The sequence below is a fragment of the Lepisosteus platostomus genome, chromosome 25 (genome assembly GCF_059453375.1).
Source record: "Lepisosteus platostomus isolate fLepPlt1 chromosome 25, fLepPlt1.hap1, whole genome shotgun sequence".
NCBI lineage: Eukaryota > Metazoa > Chordata > Actinopteri > Semionotiformes > Lepisosteidae > Lepisosteus > Lepisosteus platostomus.
In genome coordinates, this window is record NC_142635.1 from 2590889 (window position 1) to 2615777 (window position 24889).

The following is a 24889-nucleotide window of genomic DNA, read 5'->3' on the forward strand; positions in this document are numbered from 1 at the left end:
CGCTGGCGATCCGGGTCGGTGTCCCCGGGTTACCGGTCCCGCGGCAGCTGACAGCGCCAAGTTGCGCTGATGCTGTGGAGAGTGGAGGAGTAGTGGAGTTCAGTTTAATACACCAATATATTATACAGCAGGGCAGCCCAATGTCAGCAGTTTTATAGAGAGGACTGCCAGTTCATATTTTAGCACCAGTCTGAAATAAGTGTGGACAGACTGGGAATTCACCAGTCCGAGATCAGTGTGTACAGACTGGGACATGTGTGAGTCTGAGATCAGTGTGTACAGACTGGGACACCTGTGAGTGAGAGATCAGTGTGTACAGACTGGACTTGTGAGTCTGGGATCAGTGTGTACAGACTGGTCTTGTGAGTCTGGGATCAGTGTGTACAGACTGGGACACGTGAGTCTGAGATCAGTGTGTACAGACTGGGACACGTGAGTCTGAGATCAGTGTGTACAGACTGGGACACTTGTGAGTCTGAGATCAGTGTGTACAGACTGGGACATCTGTGAGTCTGGGATCAGTGTGTACAGACTGGGACACGTGTGAGTCTGGGATCAGTGTGTACAGACTGGGACACCTGTGAGTGCGAGATCAGTGTGTACAGACTGGACTTGTGAGTCTGGGATCAGTGTGTACAGACTGGGACACCTGTGAGTCTGGGATCAGTGTGTACAGACTGGACTTGTGAGTCTGGGATCAGTATATACAGACTGGGACACTTGTGAGTCTGGGATCAGTGTGTACAGACTGGGACACCTGTGAGTGCGAGATCAGTGTGTACAGACTGGACTTGTGAGTCTGGGATCAGTGTGTACAGACTGGGACATCTGTGAGTCTGGGATCAGTGTGTACAGACTGGGACACTTGTGAGTCTGGGATCAGTGTATACAGACTGGACTTGTGAGTCTGAGATCAGTGTGTACAGACTGGGACACGTGTGAGTCCGAGATCAGTGTGTACAGACTGGGACACTTGTGAGTCTGGGATCAGTGTATACAGACTGGACTTGTGAGTCTGGGATCAGTGTGTACAGACTGGGACATCTGTGAGTCTGGGATCAGTGTGTACAGACTGGGACACTTGTGAGTCTGAGATCAGTGTGTACAGACTGGGACACTTGTGAGTCTGGGATCAGTGTGTACAGACTGGGACACTTGTGAGTCTGGGATCAGTGTGTACAGACTGGGACACTTGTGAGTCTGGGATCAGTGTGTACAGACTGGGACACTTGTGAGTTTGGGATCGGTGTATACAGACTGGACTTGTGAGTCTGTGATCAGTGTGTACAGACTGGGACATGTGTGAGTCTGGGATCAGTGTGTACAGACTGGTCTTGTGAGTCTGGGATCAGTATGTACAGACTGGGACATGTGTGAGTCTGGGATCAGTGTGTACAGACTGGGACATGTGTGAGTCTGGGATCAGTGTATACAGACTGGACTTGTGAGAATTTGTACAGACAGGGTGCTCAGTTTCACTCAGTAGAGTTCTGCTCTTTCAGCCTGAGTGCTCATGATTTCATTCCAGAAGATCACATCATAACCTTCTTAAGTTAATGAGCTTGCTAAAGGGGAAATTCTTGCACATTGTGATATATGAGCAGCTTAAAGCAGAAAGACCCTCACTCTCTCTCCCTACGTCTCTTACTCCCTCTCTCCCGCCCATACACTCCTACTGCTCTCCTCTCTCACACACTCCCTCTCTCCCTCGCTCTCTCTCTAAGAGGGTGAATCCACTGGACGACACAGAGCCCGTGGCTGGATTCAATTAGGAAGGCGAGAGTGGGAGAGACGCAGGGCAAGAGCCAGGGAAAGAGCTGAAAACCAAGAGCCAGGACTAACAGAGGTGAGTGTGATTCATCGTTCACAGACAGGTAGACTGTTAGACAGAGAGAGAGAGAGACAGAAACAGACAGAGAGACAGCTGTAGCTTCAGAAGAGAGATGGAGAGATTCAGAGACAGACAGCTGTAGCTTTCGAAGAGAGATAGGGAGAGAGACATTCAGAGAGAGAGACTGCTATTCCTTTACACAAACAGTACTACATCTCTGATCTAGATAACTTAACTTTTTGGCTCATGAAAGATGCTTATTCGCGTTTTCAAGCTCCGCGTTGTTTTGGCAGAAACAGAGCCCAGGTTCTGGGGCGGAAATAATAGAATTAGCCGTAGAGAGAGGGAGGGAGGGGGAGAGAGGGGTGGGTGGGTGTTGTGGAGACAGAGGGGGGGATCCTGTGGGGTTTTCGGTGGTGAGGAGGGGGACAGCGTTCATGGTTCCCGATGGGTTAAACGCAAGCCTGGCACTGAGAGGGTCGTGAGGGAGAGGGGATCGCCACACACACAAGGATTAGTGTACAAAACACATTCTTTTGGATGAGCTCATGGCTTGGACTCGACCGCCGATCACAAACAGCAGAGAGCAAAAGTGTGCCAGAGAGGGACAAACAGGGAGGAAAATGAGGAAAAAAGAGAATGAAAATCAGTCCAGCTCCTCTGTAACTTCACATGAACACCCCTCCCCATCAGAGCAGGAGATACTGGAGAGACACTCAGTCCAGCTCCTCTGTAACTTCACATGAACACCCCTCCCCATCAGAGCAGGAGATACTGGAGAGACACTCAGTCCAGCTCCTCTGTAACTTCACATGAACACCCCTCCCCATCAGAGCAGGAGATACTGGAGAGACACTCAGTCCAGCTCCTCTGTAACTTCACATGAACACCCCTCCCCATCAGAGCTGGAGATACTGGAGAGACACTCAGTCCAGCCCCTCTGTTACTTCACATGAACACTACATCATCACCACGTTTGTAGAATAATACTCTGTCCATCTCCTCAGTGTTTTTGTAGAGACCTTTCCTGAAAGATGGGCCGCCTGCCAGTCACAGTGCTTCTCTGCAGTATCCAAGGTAACGAGCCAAGGAAACAGGAAGCATGTCTGAAAATCAGATTTAGAGATGGTCATGCTCTTATCCGACAGTTCATTCTGGATCAGGGTGCGGTCTGTGAAGTGTCTGCGTGATCTCCCAGTGAGGACAGGGGTCAGTTCAGGTGCTCTGGGTTCCACCTCGCAGTCCATCGACAGTCCTGTGATCAGGTCCCACGTCGTGCACCTTGCTGGCATGATGGCACAGGATCGATAACATGATCGTAATGGAGAGAGCGATCAGGACAACTACATGGACCTGCAGTCCCCCTGTTGTGCCTGGGCAGAGAGTGGGGGGCGCTGTTTTTCACTTCCATACATTTTCTAAAAACTTCGTCCGATTTCGGTTCGCGGGACATTTGGGGCGCACGGCGGGGTACACTCTGGAGGGGAAAGCCAGTCCATCACAAACACACACACACACACACTCACGTCAGCACTGATTGTCCCAGAAGACAAGCAACCTCATTTCACTGTGGGAAGAAACCCTCACAGACGCGGGGGAGAACATGCAGACTCCACACAGACAGCACCCCGGCCCAGTGCGCAGAGGCAGCGGTGGTCACCACTGCGCAACCCCGCCGCCTTCTTTCTCAACCGATCATGCGTCTTCTCCTCTTCCCCCGCAGTTCTTCTCGGCCTTGGTGAAGCCCAGGACAGAGGTAAGACGAACGGAACTCCCCGTTGTGAACGAAGAGAGCCCCGATGAGTTCGCGCCACGCGCGCGCCTTGCCAGCAGCGCTCTGGCAGCGGCTTCTTTCCCTGCCGAAGGGCAGGCGGGGCACGTGGGTACTGCCACGCCCCCCCGCCCACACGGCCACGCCTCCCCCGGGTCAGCAACCAATAGGAAAGTGTGTCCGTCGCCCGTGCTTCCACACCCCAGTTCCTTAACTGGTTGAGTCCACAGCTCCAGCGGAAACAGAGGTCAGATGTGACCCAGGGAGAGGCTTGGAGATAAGGGCAGCTGTGTCGTTCTGGGAATGCATGTTCATTAGCCCCTAGTCCGGTTCTAAGACAGTCCTTCCTGCCTTTGGTACCGTGGATGCCCCAGAGAGCTCATCAATATCCACGTCCGTTGTAGACAGTTAGTGAACCAGAGCTCTGTGTTCACACTGCGGTCTTCGGCTGCTGCCCTGTTCCTTTCAGGTCTGCTGTCATTTTCCAGGTGGTTTTCCAGTCACTTGCGACTCACTTTCTCTCTGTGCAGAGCTGACGTACGGTCCTGTGCCCGGAGATCCTTCTCAGGCAACATTAACACCAGGTACTTTCCATCCCAGAGTATCCTTACATTGCAAATGGGAAGGCTCTCTATCTCACACTGCTGCTGATGGTGATGAGGATGATGATAATGGTGAAGATGGTAACTGTGGTGATCATGGTGGTGAAAATGGTATTTTTGGTGATCATGGTGGCGGTGATCATGGTGAAATCACTGTTAATCTGCCCCACTCTATATCTCAGACTGTAGAGAGGAGACCTATCCCTGCACTAGAATGTATTCGGTTCATCGTCCCACCAAGAAGTGTTTCCACTCCATCTGTATCTACAGGTAACTGATACTCTGGATCTTTCAGTGCACTCTTAATATACTGTAGTGTCCAGTCAGTCAGTCAGGGTCACTGTGCTGTAGTGTCCAGTGAGTCAGGGTCTCTGTGCTGTAGTGTCCAGTCAGTCAGTCAGTGTCACTGTGCTGTAGTGTCCAGTCAGTCAGGGTCTCTGTGCTGTAGTGTCCAGTCAGTCAGTCAGGGTCTCTGTGCTGTAGTGTCCAGTCAGTCAGTCAGTCAGGGTCTCTGTGCTGTAGTGTCCAGTCAGTCAGTCAGTCAGTCAGTCAGTGTCTCTGTGCTGTAGTGTCCAGTCAGTCAGTCAGTCAGGGTCTCTGTGCTGTAGTGTCCAGTCAGTCAGTCAGTCAGTCAGTCAGTCAGTCAGTCAGTCAGTCAGTCAGTCAGTCAGTCAGTGTCTCTGTGCTGTAGTGTCCAGTCAGTCAGTCAGTCAGGGTCACTGTGCTGTAGTGTCCAGTCAGTCAGTCAGTGTCTCTGTGCTGTAGTGTCCAGTCAGTCAGTCAGGGTCTCTGTGCTGTAGTGTCCAGTCAGTCAGGGTCTCTGTGCTGTAGTGTCCAGTCAGTCAGTCAGTGTCTCTGTGCTGTAGTGTCCAGTCAGTCAGGGTCTCTGTGCTGTAGTGTCCAGTCAGTCAGTGTGTCTATATTAACCCCTCTCTCTCTCCCAGTACCCCTCGTGTCTATATCATCAATAAGGAGATCTGTGTCAGAATCGTCTGTCAGGAGGAGGAAGCCCTGAAGGGTGAGACCTTGTCCCTCTCTGTCTCCGCGTCGTCGGTCCGCCAGACACGCGGGCGCTGGTGACGCTCCCTCCCTGTCACTCTCCGCAGCCGACCTGTGCCGTGTGAAAGCCGGCTATCCCAGGAGGCTTCAGAGGTCGCTCGGGCTCTGCGGCCGCAGGAAGACCAGGGCCCACGGCGAAGCCTGAGAGAGAGAGCACCAGCGTCCCCGCGCACCGCCGCCCTCCTGCTTCTCCCCTCACTCTATAAGCACATGTCTATGAGCACACTGTTCTCACACAAAGTATCAATACATTTTATATTGTATCACAGTTTTGCTGCATAGTTGAAACTTATTAATTTACTTTTTTTAGACACTGTATACACACACACACACACACACACACACACACACACACACACACACCCCTGGAGTCCAGACTCTTACTGGACACACTGTATACACACACACCCCTGGAGTCCAGACCCTTACTGGACACACTGTATACACACACACACACCTGGAGTCCAGACCCTTACTGGACACACTGTATACACACACACACACCTGGAGTCCAGACTCTTACTGGACACACTGCACACACACACACACACACACACACACACACACACACACACACACACACACACACACACACACACACACACACCTGGAGTCCAGACTCTTACTGGACACACTGTATACACACACGCCTGGAGTCCAGACTCTTACTGGACACACTGTATACACACACACACACCTGGAGTCCAGACTCTTATTGGACACTCTGTGTGTATACACACACACACACCTGGAGTCCAGACTCTTACTGGACACTCTGTATACACACACACACACACACACACACACACACACACAAACACACACCTGGAGTCCAGACTCTTACTGGACACTCTGTATACACACAAACACACACCCCTGGAGTCCAGACTTTACTGGACACTCTGTATACACACAAACACACACCCCTGGAGTCCAGACTTTACTGGACACACTGTATACACAAACGCTCCTGGAGGACACTATATATACACCTAGACAAATGATAAAAAATCATTTAGTATATTCTTTATTTTTAGATGATGTTCAATACACGCAAATGAATTTCCCACGAGTTTATCAACACAGAGAAACGTACAGACAGAACCATGTTATGTACAGAATGAATTATTAACTTCAAATCTTAAACTTGACAAATCATCTAAAAACAGATCATATTTTCACTGGCTCTATGGATATATACATTCACAATTATATACACACAATATTTATCTTATTTGTATTGTAATATTCAGCATAATTATTGTAAACTAATGCAGTGTTCTTCAGGGTGGACTATCAATATAGGAGAGGGTACAGTACCTTTTGAAAGATCTAGTTAAGTTTTCTCTCTGCTCAAAACCCTGTTATCTCTTCTCTCTCTCGTTGTGTCTCCTTGAATATGAAGAATTTGAGAGAGGAGATCACAGAGAATCCCTCAGTAATTAGCACACCCAACAGGACAGGAGACACGGAGAGAGAGGAGATATCACAGAGAATCCCTCAGCAATAAACACACACAACAGGACAGGAGACACAGGGAGAGAGAGGAGATCACAGAGAATCCCTCAGCAATAAAGACACAACAACAGGACAGGAGACACAGAGAGAGAGAGGAGACAGAGGAGGGAAGCAGAGCAGAGAGATCATTAGTGATCAAGTCAGTGTTTTAGCAGTCTATAGGAATGAAAGGGCAACAGGGGAGAGACATGGGCAGGCATGACTGGACAGGAGAGAAAAGGAGACCGAGAGAAAGGAGCAGGGCCGAGCTCAAAACTGCACCCAGTTTCCAGATGAAGACTCCGGGTTTGTGGTGGAGACCGAGCTGCAGAGACAGAGAGAGAGAAGACGTTAATGCAGACACTGGCTGGACACGCGACGCTGCTCCTCGGGGATTCTGGTTGTATTGTGCTGCAGCCCGTACGTACGTACCTGGCTGGAGAGGAGAACTCCCCCCACAGGTCGGCGCCCGGGTTCGAGAGGGACTGCGTGGGGATGGAGGAAGAGCCGTCCAGGTCCAGCAGACGCCCTGAGACAACGGCGGGGGGGGAGAGACCAGTCAATACCGGAGAACAATGAGATACACTCAGCGTCATGGCAGGGCAGCTGTGACATCATCAAGAGAGCTGCTGTCCCTCCAATCAGGGTCGACTCTCCTGCGAGTCACTCTGGGGCAGGCAGGTCAGAAACGTTACAAATATCTAGCAGATCCAAAAAACAAAACAAAACTGCAACCTCATAATATTACTCAATAATATAGTAAATAAAATAGTGCTTCAGTTCATTATGAACTTCACTAAAATGATGTTATTTTGGAATAATTTCCATTTCTCAGTTCAATCGAAAAAAATATTTTAGAAAGTAAAAGCAGGAAATGATAAAAACTAAATATTAATAGCGGCATCAAGCCCCTCCCACAAAGTACCTGTGTCCCCTCCCCCTGTGTGGGTGTGACCAGAACCCGTGGTTTCTGTGACGTGATTGGACAGGACAGTTGATGGGGGTGGGGCAATCTTGCCTCCTGGGGGAGGAGGGAGGAGCCCAAGGCCTCCTGTTCCCTGGGGTCGCGGCTTGTCTTTTTTCTTTGTTTGCTACAGAGAGAAAGAATGAAGAGGCAGAAAAACAGAGCAATCAATATAGACAGTGAAAATAATACAGACCCCAGAGACACTCCTCACACACAGAGATTAATACAGACCCTAATATAGACTCCAGAGACACTCCTCACACACAGAGATTAATACAGACCCTTACACAGACCCCAGAGACACTCCTCACACACAGAGATTAATACAGACCCTAATATAGACTCCAGAGACACTCCTCACACACAAAGATTAATACAGACCCTAATACAGACCCTAGAGACACACCTCACACACAGAGATTAATACAGACCCTAATACAGACCCCAGAGACACTCCTCACACACAGAGATTAATACAGACCCTAATACAGACCCCAGAGACACTCCTCACACACAGAGATTAATACAGACCCTAATATAGACCCCAGAGACACACCTCACACACAGAGATTAATACAGACCCTAATACAGACCCTAGAGACACTCCTCACACACAGAGAATAATATAGACCCTAGAGACACTCCTCACACACAGAGATTAATACAGACCCCAGAGACACTCCTCACACACAGAGATTAATACAGACCCTAATACAGACCCCAGAGACACTCCTCACACACAGAGATTAATACAGACCCTAATACAGACCCCAGAGACACTCCTCACACACAGAGATTAATACAGACCCTAATATAGACCCCAGAGACACACCTCACACACAGAGATTAATACAGACCCTAATACAGACCCTAGAGACACTCCTCACACACAGAGAATAATATAGACCCTAGAGACACTCCTCACACACAGAGATTAATACAGACCCCAGAGACACTCCTCACACACAGAGATTAATACAGACCCTAATACAGACCCCAGAGACACTCCTCACACACAGAGATTAATACAGACCCTAATATAGACCCCAGAGACACTCCTCACACACAAAGATTAATACAGACCCTAATATAGACCCCAGAGACACTCCTCACACACAGAGATTAATACAGACCCTAATACAGACCCCAGAGACACTCCTCACACACAGAGATTAATACAGACCCTAATATAGACCCCAGAGACACACCTCACACACAGAGATTAATACAGACCCTAATACAGACCCCAGAGACACTCCTCACACACAGAGATTAATACAGACCCTAATACAGACCCTAGAGACACTCCTCACACACAGAGATTAATATAGACCCTAATACAGACCCTAGAGACACTCCTCACACACAGAGATTAATATAGACCCTAGAGACACTCCTCACACACAGAGATTAATACAGACCCCAGAGACACTCCTCACACACAGAGATTAATACAGACCCTAATATAGACCCCAGAGACACTCCTCACACACAGAGATTAATACAGACCCTAGAGACACTCCTCACACAGAACCACAAAGACAAAAAGAGAGGACAGCTGCGCATGCTTTTTACCCCAATGTTGAGTGTGATCGTCTGTCCCTCCTTGAAGCCCAAGTCCAGTTTGGGTGTCAAGTCTGGACACAGAGACTGTTTACTGATCTCGCTCTCCTGTTTCACCCACCTGGGAGAGAGTGAGAAGGGGGAAAGGTGAGGTCTGGTGGAATAACGCTCGCCAACTGACCGTCAGCCTGGACACTCAACCCCGCGCCGAGACGCAGGGAGGGTCACAGCCTTACTTGAAGTGATCCTGCAGGGAGACGTTGAAGTCGAAGGCGTCTCCTCGATCGCCGAACCCTATTCCGATGAACGCGCTGCGGCCTGGAACCGAGAGAAAGACAGATTGTCCACACCCGACAAGAGGCAGGTGCAGCAAGAGAGACGGGCGTGGACAGACAGGCGGGGACAGGCGTCACAGACCGTTGTCGTCCTGTATCCGGATCACGAAGTAGCGGCTGGAGTCGCTGACCGTCTCCACAGTGATCCCAGGGTACTGCTCCACTGGCGCCTGGGCAAACAGCTCCCCTGCAGGTGGAACAGGGCATCGCACGTCAGATAGCGCCAGGCTGCCTCATGGTGTGCGTCACGGCGGTCACGTTACACTGGAACGTGGACCAGCGGTCAGTCAGTCAGTCAGTGTATCCGCGCAGGTTGCTGGGTCAGCGGGTCAGCGGGTCAGTGTGTCAGCACAGGTTGCTGGGTCAGCGGGTCAGTGTGTCAGTGTGTCAGCGCAGGTTGCTGGGTCAGCGGGTCAGTGTGTCAGTGTGTCAGCGCAGGTTGTTGGGTCAGCGGGTCAGCGGGTCAGTGTGTCAGCGCAGGTTGTTGGGTCAGCGGGTCAGCGGGTCAGCGGGTCAGCGCAGGTTGCTGGGTCAGCGGGTCAGCGTGTCAGCGGGTCAGCGGGTCAGCGCAGGTTGCTGGGTCAGCGGGTCAGTGTATCAGCACAGGTTGCTGGGTCAGCGGGTCAGCGGGTCAGCGGGTCAGCGGGTCAGCGGGTCAGCGCAGGTTGCTGGGTCAGCGGGTCAGCGCAGGTTGCTGGGTCAGCGGGTCAGTGTGTCAGTGCAGGTTTCTGTGTCAGCGGGTCAGCGGGTCTGTGTGTCAGTGGGTCAGCTCAGGTTGCTGTGTCAGCGGGTCAGCGGGTCTGTGTGTCAGTGTGTCAGCGCAGGTTGCTGGGTCAGCGGTTCAATGTGTCAGCGCAGGTTGCTGCGTCAGCGGGTCTGTGTGTCAGTGTGTCAGCGCAGGTTGCTGGGTCAGCGGGTCAGCGGACCGATCCAGTGCCTCTCTCACCGGACACCTTGTCCTCCAGCTTGATGTAGGCCACCTTCCCGCGGGCCGTGATCCGCAGACGCCCCACCCAGTCGGGCTGCTCCAGTTTCCAGTCGGCTGCCCTGGAACACAGCAGCACCGCCCCACTTTCACAACGTTTCTCAACCCACAGTGACCTTATTCACGCGAGGGACAAAGCAGACCACCAGAAACACCTAGAGTTATACCCAGGTTCCGTCCTCCAGACTTCACACACGAGTGCAGAAACGGAGACGTTTCTCCACTCGGAAGCGACTCCACGTCCGCGCCTGCGCCGCGTGCGCAAGTCTGTTGCCGTCAGGACAGGCCTCAAGTCACATCGCTGGACCCTTCGGACACGGCCAAGTTTCGGATGAAAAAAGATGTAATAGTAATAATAGTTTACACTTATATACAGTAGCGCTTTTCTGGACACTCCACTCAAAGCGCTTTACAGGTAATGGGGATCCCCTCCACCACCCCCAGTGTGCAGCCCCACCTGGATGATGTGACGGCAGCCATAGTGCGCCAGAACGCTCCCCACACAGCAGCTCTCAGTGGGGAGGAGAGCAGAGTAATGAAGCCAGTTCACAGAGGGGGATTATTATTGGTGGTGGTGGTGGAGGGGATCCCCGTTACCTGTAAAGCGCTTTGAGTGGAGTGTCCAGAAAAGCGCTATATAAGTGTAAGCAATTATTATTATTATTATTATTATTATTATTAGGAGGCCATGATTGGTAAGGGGCAATTGGAAATTTGGCCAGGACGCCGGGGTTACACCCCTACTCTTTTCGAGAAACACCCTGGGATTTTTAATGACCACAGAGAGTCAGGACCTCAGTTTAACGTCTCATCTGAAGGACGGCGCCTGTTTACAGTACAGTGTCCCCGTCACTATACTGGGGCATTAGGACCCACATGGACCGCAGGGTGAGCGCCCCCTGCTGGCCCCACTAACACCTCTTCCAGCAGCAACCTTAGTTTTTCCCAGGAGTCTCCCATCCAGGTACTGACCAGGCTCACGCCTGCTGAGCTTCAGTGGGGCTGCCAGTTGTGAGCTGCAGGGTGATATGGCTGCTGTTAAATTGTTAAGAAGAAGAGGGATCGACGGCAGAAGCAGCAGAGGGGTAAGAACAAAGTTACGGGTGCAGTCTCTATTTGAATGTGCCCCTCTGCCCTCCAGGCACGCTTTTGTGAAACTGTCCGATAAGACAATCCGGACTGGATCAGCCTTCCAATAGATCTTAAAAGTAAAACCCGGAGCAGATCAAAACTCCCAATGGATCCGGACTCCTAAAAGGAAAACCCGGACTGGATCAGCCTTCCAATGGATCCGGACTCCTAAAAGGAAAACCCGGAGCGGATCCAAACTCCCGATGGATCCGGATTCTTAAAGTAAAACCCGGAGCGGATCAAAACTTTCAACGGATCCAGACTACTAAAAGTAAACCCGGGACTGGATCAGCCTTCCAACAGATCCGGACTGTCAGCAGAGTAAAACCCGGAGCCGATCGCACGCTTGCGGAGGCGGAGGATGCAACAACACCTGCAGGATGCGCCGGTGCGGCAGCGGCAGGCGGATGAGCTAAGGAGGTCAGGACGCGTCCCCGCGGGGGGGGTGGGGGGTGTGAGCCCCGCCACACAAAACACCCAGCGAACCCCACCCGCGACACGGCCACTGTGACAGCCCACGGCACAGCCCGACACCTGCGAGTACCGTAATTCCCCTACTACCACCGCACGCCCGGTTTCCTCCCCCAGCGCACCGCTCCAGTCTATAGCGGCTCTCGGCAATCCGACACACCGGACCGAGACAGCCCGGCCGGCCGAACCGGGCCAAGCCCTCAATGGGCAGCGGCGCGCCCCGGGCCCGTGCTTACCTGTAGCCCCGGTTGGAGGCGCGGGGCGGGATGCGGTAAACGTTGATATCGGGCTTGACGAGCAGGATGGACTCGTAATCCGGCTCCGACGCCATCTTGGAAACTGGCCGCTGCCGGGAGCCTGCCCGTGTGTGGGATAAAGCGGCTCCGGTACCGTACCGCGCCGTGTAGAGGAGCAGCGCGGTTTGACCGCGTCCCGGCCCCTGCAGGCGGGGGACGGGCGGGCCGGCGCCTCTGTGGGCTGGTGGCGCAGGGGCACGCCTTCTCGCGGCTCTCCCCGCTCTCTGTGCGGGCTGCGGCGGCGGCGGCGATGTTAAGACCCGCCCCGAAGCCAGTAGATGCGGAGAAACCCCTTGTGTCCTGCAAACGTGTCCGGCGTGAGGTCCGATCAGGGGGGAGAAGGGAGGGGCTGCGTGGGCGCTCTGAGACATTCCCCTGCACGTGTTTGATAAATGTGACACATCACAGTGATTGCACACGTATTTCCAATGTATCACGGACTGGTCTTCTTTACTAGAGCCTGTCGCCACCTCTTCCTGATTTGAGTATCGGATTAATGCATTTCAGAGAGAAAAGCGGGGCTCTACGGCAAATACCAGCTGGAGGAAGGGCGGCGGAGATATTCGCAGGATTACGGCAGGAGTTCGCCCCGCAGGACCACCCGCACTGGCGGAAGGGGACTTCCTGTCGCACTGGGCCCCGCCATCTTAGAGGAGGCATTACGGCATGCTCACCGTGCGCCGCCATGACAGAGACGATTACGGCAGGTGGGAGACTGCGCTTTTAAGCCAGGGGACTGATCACTGCCGTCTGTCAGAGCCTTCTCTAGCATTGGCTGAACTGCTGAGTGGAAGTCATCTTTCAGATGAGATACATTTGAAAGCAAATGGAATACCCGCAGGGCCGTGGCTTTCGAGAACTGTGTTTTTTTATTATGTTGTGTTCTATATGTATATGAGAAAGACAAAGCTTTTGTATGCTGGGCATCCGATGCCTGGAAAAGTGCAGCAAGGGAGGAAATTGCAGTACAGGATACTGTCCACTAGAGAGCAGCGTTGTTATGTCCCAGTCTATTTCTTGCAAAATACTGTCAAGTGCTTATACAGGCGCCAAACCCTGGTACAGAGGTCTGAGATGTGTGCTCAGAGAGATAAGAGTGCACTTTTTCTTTTTTAAAAACTTTTGGTCGTTGTTTAGCTTTTTATGACCTATTGGAACACAAGGAGACAGCGGCACCACAGTCCTTTTTAGCAGCATTTGAACAGACTTTAAAATCACAGACAGAGTTTAAAGACACAAACACTCCAGAGTCCCCTATCCCAGCCTGTGAGCAGAGTTTAAAGACACAGACACTCCAGAGTCCCCTATACCAGCCTGTGAGCAGAGTTTAAAGACACACACACTCCAGAGTCCCCTATACCAGCCTGTGAGCAGAGTTTAGAGACACAGACACTCCAGAGTCCCCTATCCCAGCCTGTGAGTAGAGTTTAAAGACACACACACCCCAGAGTCCCCTATCCCAGCCTGTGAACAGAGTTTAAAGACACACACACTCCAGAGTCCCCTATCCCAGCCTGTGAGCAGGATGTGAAGAGATGATATACACCCGTTAGAGAGAATAAAAGAAACAACACTTTTGAATAAAATTATTTTAATTATTCATTTAGCAGTAGATGCACAGATCGGAATGAAATCTTATTAATGCCATTGTATTTTGCTTCGTGAAGCACTGGAAATCCCAGGAGTCAAATCCACAGGGATTGAAAAAGCACCTGTTTGAATGTTTCTGCTCACCCTCCCACATTCACTCCTATTCCCCTCTCTCTCAACTGCGTCTCCCGCCTCGCTGGACCGGGAGAAGAGGCTACGTGCTGGAATAAACGCCCAGCAGGGCAGAGAGAGAGGAGAGGGGGGACAGAGCCGAGATGTGGAAGATGAACCCGTACTGTAGTTGTGTGTTGACATCTACGCGTGGGGCCAGTCGACGTCTGAACACTGAGGGAGGCCGAGTCGGAGTGACGCTGCGACACCCTCTCGCCTTCGGAGTAACGGAATGTCGGAAGAGCGACGGAGAGAGAGTGTCCGTCGACGGAGGGAGAGGTAGCGCACGGGACCACCGGGGCGTGGAGAGGGAGGGGCTGGTCATAGGCCCAGCAGGGCGAAGGCGTCGCTGAAATCATCAATGTCATCGCAGGGCTGCGGGACGGAGAGAGAGAGAGAGGGGTGGGATCAGTCACCCGCGCAGGTGGGGGCTTTTTCCGATTCTTGTGCCTGAAATATCACGAGGAATAACGGAGCGATCTAACGGATAAGTCAGGGGAGGAGGACACATCTAATCTCACACCTCCACTGCCTACATAGAAATATCCACTGCCCACAACCCTGCGCGCCTCCCTCCTCCCCAACTTCACCCTTGCAGCTGGCTCCCTGGCTCATTCCCGTACACGAGAGTGGCCGTGACTGCGCTGTACTGAGCTCCGGACGTTTCATCCGCCGGGTGCCCTGGTGCTGTAGGCTTCCGTTGTTGCCGCTAGTATCGCACCGAACCACCGAGTGAGAGATAGTCACGCCCATAGCGTCTGCTCTAGGAAGTTCATCAGGAGGAAAGGCGATGGTGACTTTATCAGCATCGACCGCTGATTGCTGTGCTCGCTGGAAAAATACTTTTCTTTTTGTGTCCCTGCCTGTGTGTCTCTGTCTTTTGTGTAGTGCTGGTTGTCACTGTGTGTGGCGTGGATTGCGTCTTTTCTGCGTGTGCTGTGTCTGCTGTGAGTATTGTGTTTGCTGTGTGTGTGTTGTGTCCATTGTGGGTGTATTCCCTGCTCCGTGTGTATGGTGTCAGTTGTGTGTCTCTACTGTGATTGTTTTGCGTGTGTGTCAGCGTGTTGTGTTTGTGTTGTGTCTGCTGTACCTGCAGGATGCGGTTCAGTCTTCTGGACAGCCGGACGGAGTTCTGGTGCAGCCCCTCCCAGGGCTTGAAGACTCGCTCCCGACTGGCGACGAAATTGTGCCAGCAGTAGAAATAGTCTGAGAGGGGAGAAAGAGGGGACCACCTAACTGTCTGCTGAGTACCATGCAGGCTGTGAGCACGCTTACAGCACAACAGTTTGCCCAGTGCACTCTATTACAAAACAAAAACTCCATCTGTCATTAGCCCCGACACTGTGGGTGGCTATGCGGTCACAGTGCATCATGGGACTTGTAGTCCTATCCCTGCCCTCCGGCCAGTGAGACCCGTGGGACTTGTAGTCCTATGCCTGCTCTCTGGCCAGTGAGACCCATGGGACTTGTAGTCCTATGTCTGCCCTCTGGCCAGTGAGACCCATGGGACTTGTAGTCCTATGCCTGCCCACCAGCCAGGGAAACCCATGGGACTTGTTGCCCACCCCCCCACCTTTGAAGGTCATGACAGAGATGTGCACGCCGGCCCTCTTCAGCGTCCTCAGACCCTCGGGCTCCACGTTGTTCTCCTCGCAGAAGTAGAGGCGCGCGACGAAGATGCGCAGGCGCAGGTTGGGGTGGCGACCCAGGAACTGCGAAAGGCGCAGCGCGCAGTGGAAGCAGGGCGACCAGGAGCAGAACCAGGTCACGGAGTAGCTGACGCCGGCGCCGTAGGCCGGCCACAGGCGGGACAGGTAGCGCAGGAAGAGGAGCTGGAGAGGAGGGAGGGAGTCCGTAAGAGGAAGAGCTACAGCTGACTGACTGGACACTACAGCACAGAGACACTGACTGACTGACTGGACACTACAGCACAGAGACACTGACTGACTGGACACTACAGCACAGAGACACTGACTGACTGACTGGACACTACAGCACAGTGACACTGACTGACTGACTGGACACTACAGCACAGAGACACTGACTGACTGACTGGACACTACAGCACAGTGACACTGACTGACTGACTGGACACTACAGCACAGAGACACTGACTGACTGGGCACTACAGCACAGAGACACAGTAACCATATTACACACAATGAGTATGCCGGGGATGAAGGAACTACAAGTCCCATGACCCTCAGCGCTGGGAGACATGGTCTAGCGCATGTCACCTCCACGTGCAGGCCGGAGCGGTTGCGCAGGTGGCCGAAGTCCAGGGCGTGCGAGTTGGGCCCCGCCCTCCTCTTGACCACGAAGCAGAGGTAGGTCTCGTGCCGCCCCCGGGCCCAGCGCACGTTCTTGTAGTGGTACAGGAACTTCTTCTGGGCCAGCAGCACGCTGAGAGGGACAGACAGAGAGTTTCCCAGCGCCGATCCGATCTCTTTAAAGCCCTGCACCACAGCCTGGCACCATAGCGAGCCCTTCTATTAAAATCATACAAGATGACAAGCAAGAGGAGTCATTCCATTCAAGAAGCTTTGCTGGCGTGATCAAAGAATAATTCCGTGTTACAATAACACAACGCCTACGGACATTTACAATACAGACGCATCATATATACATTTACATACAGGCATACAGTATGGAGCATTATTGAGAGACAGGCTCACTGTTCCTCAGGCTGGGACAGGAGATCACACACTGTATTATTATTATTGAGAGACAGGCTCACTGTTCCTCAGGCTGGGACAGGAGATCCCACACTGTATTATTATTATTGAGAGACAGGCTCACTGTTCCTCAGGCTGGGACAGGAGGTCACACACTGTATTATTATTATTGAGAGACAGGCTCACTGTCTGTTCCTCAGGCTGGGACAGGAGATCACACACTGTATTATTATTATTGAGAGACAGGCTCACTGTCTGTTCCTCAGGTTGGGACAGGAGATTACACACTGTATTATTATTATTGAGAGACAGGCTCACTGTTCCTCAGGCTGGGACAGGAGATCACACACTGTATTATTATTATTGAGAGACAGGCTCACTGTTCCTCAGGCTGGGACAGGAGATCCCACACTGTATTATTATTATTGAGAGACAGGCTCACTGTTCCTCAGGCTGGGACAGGAGGTCACACACTGTATTATTATTATTGAGAGACAGGCTCACTGTCTGTTCCTCAGGCTGGGACAGGAGATCACACACTGTATTATTATTATTGAGAGACAGGCTCACTGTCTGTTCCTCAGGCTGGGACAGGAGATCACACACTGTATTATTATTATTGAGAGACAGGCTCACTGTCTGTTCCTCAGGTTGGGACAGGAGATTACACACTGTATTATTATTATTGAGAGACAGGCTCACTGTTCCTCAGGCTGGGACAGGAGATCACACACTGTATTATTATTATTGAGAGACAGGCTCACTCTCTGTTCCTCAGGCTGGGACAGGAGCTCACACACTGTATTATTATTATTGAGAGACAGGCTCACTGTTCCTCAGGCTGGGACAGGAGATCACACACTGTATTATTATTATTGAGAGACAGGCTCACTGTCTGTTCCTCAGGCTGGGACAGGAGATCACACACTGTATTATTATTATGGATGCTATTTTAACATCTGCCTGCACAGGCTGACTCTCTGTGAGCTCACTGGCATGAAATAAGCACCTGCAGCTGACTAAACATGTGATGCTCTTGTGGTTCAGATTCACCCCTCCCCATCAGAGCTGGAGATACTGGAGAGACACTCAGTCCAGCTCCTCTGTAACTTCACATGAACACCCCTCCCCATCAGAGCAGGAGATACTGGAGAGACACTCAGTCCAGCTCCTCTGTAACTTCACATGAACACCCCTCCCCATCAGAGCTGGAGATACTGGAGAGACACTCAGTCCAGCTCCTCTGTAACTTCACATGAACACCCCTCCCCATCAGAGCAGGAGATACTGGAGAGACACTCAGTCCAGCTCCCCTGTAACTTCACATGAACACCCCTCCCCATCAGAGCAGGAGATACTGGAGAGACACTCAGTCCAGCTCCTCTGTAACTTCAACAAATTCATAAGTATGACCCTTACCCTGGTATGTAATTGTATCATCCACTTTTCCTGAGCATAGTTTTCATTCAGTGTGTCTGTATGAACCCCCCTCTCTCTCTCAGTGCAGTGTTAATGTACTGGAGTGTCCGGTCAGTGTGTCTGTATTATCACTCTGTACAGATGACAGGTGTTGAACTGTCTGTCGGCGCAGATCGAAAACAGAGAAAGTAGTGAAAAAGCCGCGAATGAAACCGAGAGCAGTTCTTACTCAGACCGGGAGTCAGTGGTGGGGAAGCAGCCTGGCCCGAGAGAGGCTTTCAGAACGAGCGCTCACCTGTCCAGCTTGTTAGTCATCTTCCAGGTCTGGCAGTCAGAGGTGCTCCCCGAGCGAGTGAATGGGTGAAGAAGTGAGAGAGAGAGAGAGAGAGAGAGAGAGAGGGAGGGAGGGAGGAGGGGGTGAAAACCAGTGAGCCGGTTTCTGGTTGGTGCCCAAGCGTTTGAATCGCGGGGAGGGGAGAGAGACACAGGCTGCGTCCGTTAGGGCCACGAAGGGTTAACCTGCAAGGACGAAGCACCGTTCTGCTCAGCCCTGGTCAGACCGGGCTGCCCTGCCCACACGAGGAGGAGGAGGAAAACTGCATCACCGTGAGATCAGCCACTGCCTTTCACTGTGGTGTCAGGCTCAGCCCTGTTGAGCCTGGAGTGGATATTCTGTTCTGTGTTCCCTACTGCTGTATCAATGTGTTATAGAGCGTCAGGTGTGTATTTGTAGAGTATAGATGTCATATATTCCCAAGGCTGCTTAGAAATACTCTAATAGGCTTCGCAGACCCAGCACTGCATAGATATATTCATTCCCAATTGTGTGCATTTACAGTAATAGATATCCCCAGGACTAAATATAAAGTTTAAAATACATCCGATGGATCTGATCCTCATGTGTAAATTCACTCTGATCCTCATGTGTAAATTCACTCTGATCCTCATGTGTGAATTCATTCTGATCCTCATGTGTGAATTCATTCTGATCCTCATGTGTGAATTCATGTGTCTAAATGAGATGAACTGTTTGCAGAAAGGGGTTTGGTCCCTTGTATTTGGGACAGTGGCGTTGAGCAGTTTATTTGTGTGATTACAAGAGGTGGTGTTCAGCTGTGCTGACCTGCCTGGGGCTCTTCTCGTGGAGAACTGAAAGCTCTTTCAGTAGGAGTGCAGACCCAGTGAACTCATTCGTGAAGGGAGCAGTTTTCAACTCAGGCTTCTAGAAATGAGTCCGCAGGGCTTGGGGGCACTGTGTCTTAAACAGCGTAGCAGAGCTAGCAATGAACTGTGATGAGCACAATATCAGTCTTTACAAACAGTATTCATCGTCATGAATTAACCAGTGAATAACCTTCTACCACAAACGGGGGAGAGTGTGTTGTGTGTGGGCTGTACCTTAGGGCTATATATAGTCCCACTGTTGAGGTCTGACTATGGTGTTTCTCACATTCACTGGGCTGATTTACCGTGCAAGATCATAGTTTAATTTGAGATTATTTCGAATTTCCTGCACACATACGCATTCACACGTGCCTACTCTATATGCGTGTGGAGGTTGTGTGTATTTTCTGTTAAACCAGCCTACCTCGGGCTTACATGCATGTTAAAGATCCTGGCTCCTCTGAGCACAGGTCATTTTTTTTGCTTGTTTTCAAGGTTGTACAGCGCAGCTTGAACATCTGTTTAAACAGGCGCTCTCTCATCAGGTCACTGCACACATAAGCGCACATGCGCGTGTGCATGTACACACTCACACACGTGCACACGCTTACACGCACGCGTGCACACTCACACGTTCACACACACGCATGCAGGCGCATGCACGCACACTCACATGCGCGCACACAAGTGAGCACACACACACACACTCACACACGTATACAGACACTCACACACTCACACGTTCACACACACACGCATGCACACTCACATGCGCACACACACAAGTGAGCACACACACTCACACACGTATACAGACACTCACACACTCACACGTTCACACACACGCATGCACACTCACATGCGCACACACACTCACACACGTATACAGACACTCACACACTCACACACACACACAATCTACCCCAGCGGTACCACTTTCCCAGTGAAATGATGACCCCCTGCTTTCACCCTGACACATCAGTCTCGAAAGCACCCTTCAGGCGAGCAGACGGGTTTCGCAGTGGCCTGAAAAAACACCTGCGAATCTCGTTCTCTCTGTACGGGCTCTTTCTGAGCTTCTCGATGGACCTGCGTGTGTGTCAGTGAAACTTCCCACTATACTGCATTCTAGAAACTATCATCTCTGTTTACAATATATCAGATATGTATCTTCATGTATGACATATAAAATATATATCATTCATAATGACATATATACTGTATATAACATATTAGATATACTATATCCGTGTTCCAGGATGGTGCTCCACACCAGAGCCGCGCTGATGAGGAAGAACCGTCAGGACAGATGAAATCAAGGCTTATATTCTGATCAGCTTGCACCAGAGCGCAGATCGACCTGATATTTCTTCACAGGGAGGTCTGCTTTAACTTCCCCCCTCTGAGATTAATATCTCACATCTGCCGTGCCGGGGCTTAGAGCCAGCAGCCAAATCGCCCTGCAGCCCAGCAGGGAGACTCCTGGGACAGCTCAGCCTGCTGCAGGGGGGGGCGTCAGTGGGGCCCGTAGGCCACAATTGTTGTTTCTTTTTCTTTTTGTCTCACTTCCAAGACTTTCGTTTAGGTGCTCTGGTTTCCTCCCACAGTCCAAAGGCAGGCGTTCCGGCTCCTCCATGAACCTGAATTGAATAAAATGGTTAGAAAATGGATGGACGGATGTCATACATCCCCAAGTACATATCTGACATCCCTGGTCTATGTCCATATGATATATTTTCCAGGACTGCACACGTATCCCCAAAAGGCTGCACAGATCTGCTAAGACCCTCAGTGCAGATCCAATCCGTTCAGCTTCCTCTTCAGCAGAGCCAATGGCATGCCGCAGCAGCTGCCGTGGGCGGGTCACCCGAGGGAGAGGATGTTGATTGGCCCGCCGGCAGGTAATTTTGCAGTCGCCCCGCCCCCCCTTATAAGCGGGTTTCCCGCGCGACACCTGAACATCGTCACCGTATCGCGTTCCGGTGACGCAGTCGGGGTCATCCGGTCAGTAGTTTTTCATAAAATATTAGTAATATTAAATTTGTTAGATACTTTATGTACCATCCATTCGTAATTCTACTTTTGTTTGAAATGTGACCTCAGCTATTCAAACTTTAAGCTCGTTAGGTCGGTAGTTGTGTTAATCGTGCCTTGAGGTAAATGTTTTTAATAAATCTGAAATTTAAGTAAGCCGTGTGTGATGTGGAAGGGGGAATCGTCGATAGATATTGAAACGAGAATAAGAACTGCGTTTTAATGCCGTGTTCGTGTTTCGGTGTGGAGTTGGTTGTTTTTTTACCGTGGGGTTCGTTCACGGGGACCTGGCGCCCGCTGTGGATTTGGCGGGCATTTATACAAAATAAAGTTACACGTTTGAAATTCAACTGGCGGTTACTGTTACCTCGCCGGCAGATGACTAAGGTTATGAAGAATAAAGCGATTAATTCCGTTGTTTTAAAATATATATATATATTGGTATTCTTACACTTCCTTAACAGCCGGTAAACTTCCTGGGCTTGAAGTGGTTAAAACGTACCCCATCTTGTCATAAACTTAAAGTCTGGAGGAAAAAAAAAGTACTTTATCTCCTTAAGGTAGACAAAATACGTTTCTATTTGAATATTTTTCGGAGTTATTTAATAAATTAACGGTGTGGCGTTAGCGACAGTGTTCCGCCGCTTCCCGCGCGGGAGGCAGGTTTGCCATGGCAACAGGGCAGATTCAAATTCACAGAGCTTTATTGGCAACACCGGCGGACACGGGCTCACCGGGGCAGCGACGGCGAACAGCCGGGCCAATCAGGAGCGCCTCCCGGAGCCAATCGCGGACGCCGGGCGGGAACGACGTCAGAGGGCTCACGCGGGCTGCTCGCTGTCATGGTTACAGTCCGCGCCCCAGCTGCGCAGTAATTGTGTTTCTTCAACCATTATACTTAACAAACTTGAATATTGAATTTCCTCACGGTGGTTTGTTCCTAAACCTGTCCTTAACTACTTACTGCTGCTCAGATCAGCGCAATTTGAAATGTAATTAATAGACTATGCAATAAAATGAGACAGATAATAAGTGACTTGAACTCTGTAGATCATGAATTGAATAGCGGGAGTAAATAGTTCCGCATATGTTTATATTTAAAGTATAAATATTTGCGGTATTCCCACAATATTTAGCCAGCAGCTGTATCACCCTGCAGCTCACTACTGAAGGCAACCCGTTGACACCCAGCACTGTAAAAAAAAGGTGTTGTCCTTCGGTTTAGATGAGAAAACGTGGTCATGACTCTGGTCATTACAAATCCGAGGGCTTTTCTCGAAAACAGCAGGGGGTATTGACCTAGTCAGATTTCCCCCTGGTCTTTACCCATCATGGCCTCCTAATAACCCCCCTCTCTGAACTGGCCTCATCACTCTGCTCTCCTCCCCACTGAGAGCTGCTGTGTGTGCTGAGCTTATTATTATTATTATTATTATTATTATTATTATTATTATTATTATTATTATTATTGTTATTGTTATTAACAACAGCATATTATTATGTTGGAATTCTTTTTTAAAGAATTTATGTTGGGTTTTATGTCAAGTAGAATTGTATCTTAAGTCACGTGCATGTTTGCAGCATGGAGGAGTGCCAGTGTGTTACTGTTGTGAGTGTTAGTAATACACCAATATTACACCGAAGACATGACATGTGTGTTGTTTGTTGTGACAGCTGTGCGGTAGACTGTGGCGTGGACAGCGCAGAGAGCGCCGCGAGGGAGAGTGTGATCGAGCCACAGAGGAGAGGAGGTAAGTTATGCCAGTCCAGGTCAGAGCTCCAGGTCAGATTGACATCTCCCTCCTGAAACTCAACAGGTAGTTGCGCACTGATGCTTTCCAGACGCTAAACAAAATCCCCTCTCTTCATCCGGCCCCAGGAAGACTGTGCTGGAAGGACCTTCTCATTTTCAGACATCTTAAACAGTTGTAATGAAAAACCCACCTGCGCTCAATACTTATTGTTCTGAATGTGCGGGGATGTTTTTCTTTTTACAAAGACAGAAATCTGAAAGATATGGGAAACAATCTACATGTTTCAGCTTCAAAGGGTGGTCATCTGGATGTCCGTATTGCTGTGCATCTCGTGAACATCACCATGACTTAGTATTCGCAGCTCTCCGTGAGATCAGCCACTGCCTTTCACTGTGGTGTCAGGCTCAGCCCTGTTGAGCCTGGAGTGGATATTCTGTTCTGTGTTCCCTACTGCTGTATCAATGTGTTATAGAGCGTCAGGTGTGTATTTGTAGAGTATAGATGTCATATATTCCCAAGGCTGCTTAGAAATACTTTAATAGGCTTCGCAGACCCAGCACTGCATAGATATATTCATTCCCAATTATGTGCATTTACAGTAATAGATATCCCCAAGACTAAATATAAAGTTTAAAATACATCTGATGCAGGGCATACAGAAACTTGAATATTGCTTATAAGAAATGTTACATATACCACAAATAAAGCTTTTTAGACTGTACACTTTCTGATGTGTTCGATCTTGAATGCCAGATGTGTGGACTGGTATTTAAAGAACTGGATTGCCTATAAAAAATGAAATATACCAGACATATGGCTTTTTAAACTGTGCACACTATTTAAATTTGTTCAGTCACCAATACCAAACAGGTGCACTTGAATTTAATACATCTGATCCTCATGTGTAAATTCACTCTGATCCTCATGTGTGAATTCATTCTGATCCTCATGTGTGAATTCACTCTGATCCTCATGTGTGAATTCATGTGTCTAAATGAGATGAACTGTTTGCAGAAAGGGGTTTGGTCCCTTGTATTTGGGACAGTGGCGTTGAGCAGTTTATTTGTGTGATTACAAGAGGTGGTGTTCAGCTGTGCTGACCTGCCTGGGGCTCTTCTTGTGGAGAACTGAAAGCTCTTTCAGTAGGAGTGCAGACCCAGTGAACTCATTCGTAAAGGGAGCAGTTTTCAACTCAGGCTTCTAGAAATGAGTCCGCAGGGTTTGGGGGCACTGTGTCTTAAACAGCGTAGCAGAGCTAGAAATGAACTGTGATGAGCACAATATCCGTAAGTCTTTCCAAACAGTATTCATCATTAATAGACCAGTGAATGATCATGTACCACAAACGGGGGGGAAATGTGATTCTGGCTAATCTTTATAGAAGAATAAAGTGGTCTAATGATTTGCTCAGGTTCCTTTTGAAATGATGGATATTGAGTAACTTTTCAAGGTGGGTTCTCCAGCTGTATCGGGGCTGAAATGAGTGAAAGGGAGTTGTTGAATGTCACTGCTCTTTGCAAAGGTTGTAGGTTAAGAACTTATTCAGTGGGATGCTCTTGCTGTTGTTGTGATTG

The 24889-nt window shown here is 50.3% G+C and overlaps 3 protein-coding genes and 2 long non-coding RNA genes across 7 annotated transcripts; 3 read left to right on the forward strand and 2 right to left on the reverse strand.

Moving 5' to 3' along the window:
* Positions 1-1673: 1673 nt before the first annotated feature.
* On the forward strand, positions 1674-5531 carry mfap5 (microfibril associated protein 5). Its single transcript, XM_088619128.1, has 7 exons — positions 1674-1846; positions 2839-2908; positions 3555-3587; positions 4133-4186; positions 4387-4474; positions 5149-5222; positions 5311-5531. The coding sequence occupies exons 2-7, from the start codon at positions 2866-2868 to the stop codon at positions 5406-5408; spliced, it is 390 nt and encodes a 129-aa protein (XP_088475254.1). The 5' UTR covers positions 1674-1846; positions 2839-2865; the 3' UTR covers positions 5409-5531.
* Positions 5532-6274: 743 nt separating this feature from the next.
* On the reverse strand, positions 6275-12788 carry necap1 (NECAP endocytosis associated 1). Of its 2 annotated transcripts, none has more exons than XM_088619126.1 (8): positions 12449-12788; positions 10572-10672; positions 9708-9812; positions 9527-9608; positions 9303-9411; positions 7779-7851; positions 7193-7289; positions 6275-7085 (listed from the first exon to the last, which is right to left on the reverse strand). In XM_088619126.1, exons 1-8 carry the CDS (start codon positions 12541-12543, stop codon positions 7031-7033), a joined length of 717 nt encoding a protein of 238 aa, XP_088475252.1. In that variant the 5' UTR covers positions 12544-12788; the 3' UTR covers positions 6275-7030. The 2 variants fall into 2 exon arrangements, with proteins under 2 accessions (XP_088475252.1, XP_088475251.1); XM_088619125.1 differs by having other exon boundaries at positions 7686-7851; positions 12449-12768.
* LOC148640563 (uncharacterized) lies at positions 11964-14094 on the forward strand. The gene is made up of 2 exons (XR_015929993.1): positions 11964-12161; positions 13016-14094. It is a non-coding gene; the product is annotated as an uncharacterized LOC148640563 (long non-coding RNA).
* Positions 14095-14098: 4 nt separating this feature from the next.
* aicda (activation induced cytidine deaminase) lies at positions 14099-19184 on the reverse strand. Its single transcript, XM_088619127.1, has 5 exons — positions 18659-19184; positions 16507-16672; positions 15843-16101; positions 15360-15475; positions 14099-14644 (listed from the first exon to the last, which is right to left on the reverse strand). The coding sequence occupies exons 1-5, from the start codon at positions 18676-18678 to the stop codon at positions 14591-14593; spliced, it is 615 nt and encodes a 204-aa protein (XP_088475253.1). The 5' UTR covers positions 18679-19184; the 3' UTR covers positions 14099-14590.
* Positions 19185-21473: 2289 nt separating this feature from the next.
* Positions 21474-24036, forward strand: LOC148640565 (uncharacterized). Of its 2 annotated transcripts, none has more exons than XR_015930097.1 (2): positions 21474-21531; positions 23236-24036. It is a non-coding gene; the product is annotated as an uncharacterized LOC148640565 (long non-coding RNA). The 2 variants fall into 2 exon arrangements; XR_015930098.1 differs by lacking the exon at positions 21474-21531 and adding an exon at positions 21589-21683.
* The last annotated feature ends 853 nt before the right edge of the window (positions 24037-24889 follow it).

Bases quoted from the DNA above. Each gene is read 5' to 3' on its own strand.
- necap1 (XM_088619125.1), bottom strand. From the start codon at position 12,543: ATGGCGTCGGAGCCGGATTACGAGTCCATCCTGCTCGTCAAGCCCGAT. The intron at 9,412-9,526 runs GTAAGGCTGTGA...ACTCTCTCCCAG, and splicing joins TCCCTGCAGGATCACTTCAA to GTGGGTGAAACAGGAGAGCG. The intron at 7,086-7,192 runs GTACGTACGTAC...CTGTCTCTGCAG, and splicing joins GAGTTCTCCTCTCCAGCCAG to CTCGGTCTCCACCACAAACC.
- aicda (XM_088619127.1), bottom strand. From the start codon at position 18,678: ATGACTAACAAGCTGGACAG. The intron at 15,476-15,842 runs GTGGGGGGGTGG...CTCCCCTCTCAG, and splicing joins CTCTGTCATGACCTTCAAAG to ACTATTTCTACTGCTGGCAC. The intron at 14,645-15,359 runs GTACAGCAGACA...TCCGTCCCGCAG, and splicing joins GACTGAACCGCATCCTGCAG to CCCTGCGATGACATTGATGA.
- mfap5 (XM_088619128.1), top strand. From the start codon at position 2,866: ATGGGCCGCCTGCCAGTCACAGTGCTTCTCTGCAGTATCCAAG. The intron at 4,187-4,386 runs GTACTTTCCATC...TCTATATCTCAG, and splicing joins TCAGGCAACATTAACACCAG to ACTGTAGAGAGGAGACCTAT. The intron at 4,475-5,148 runs GTAACTGATACT...TCTCTCTCCCAG, and splicing joins CACTCCATCTGTATCTACAG to TACCCCTCGTGTCTATATCA.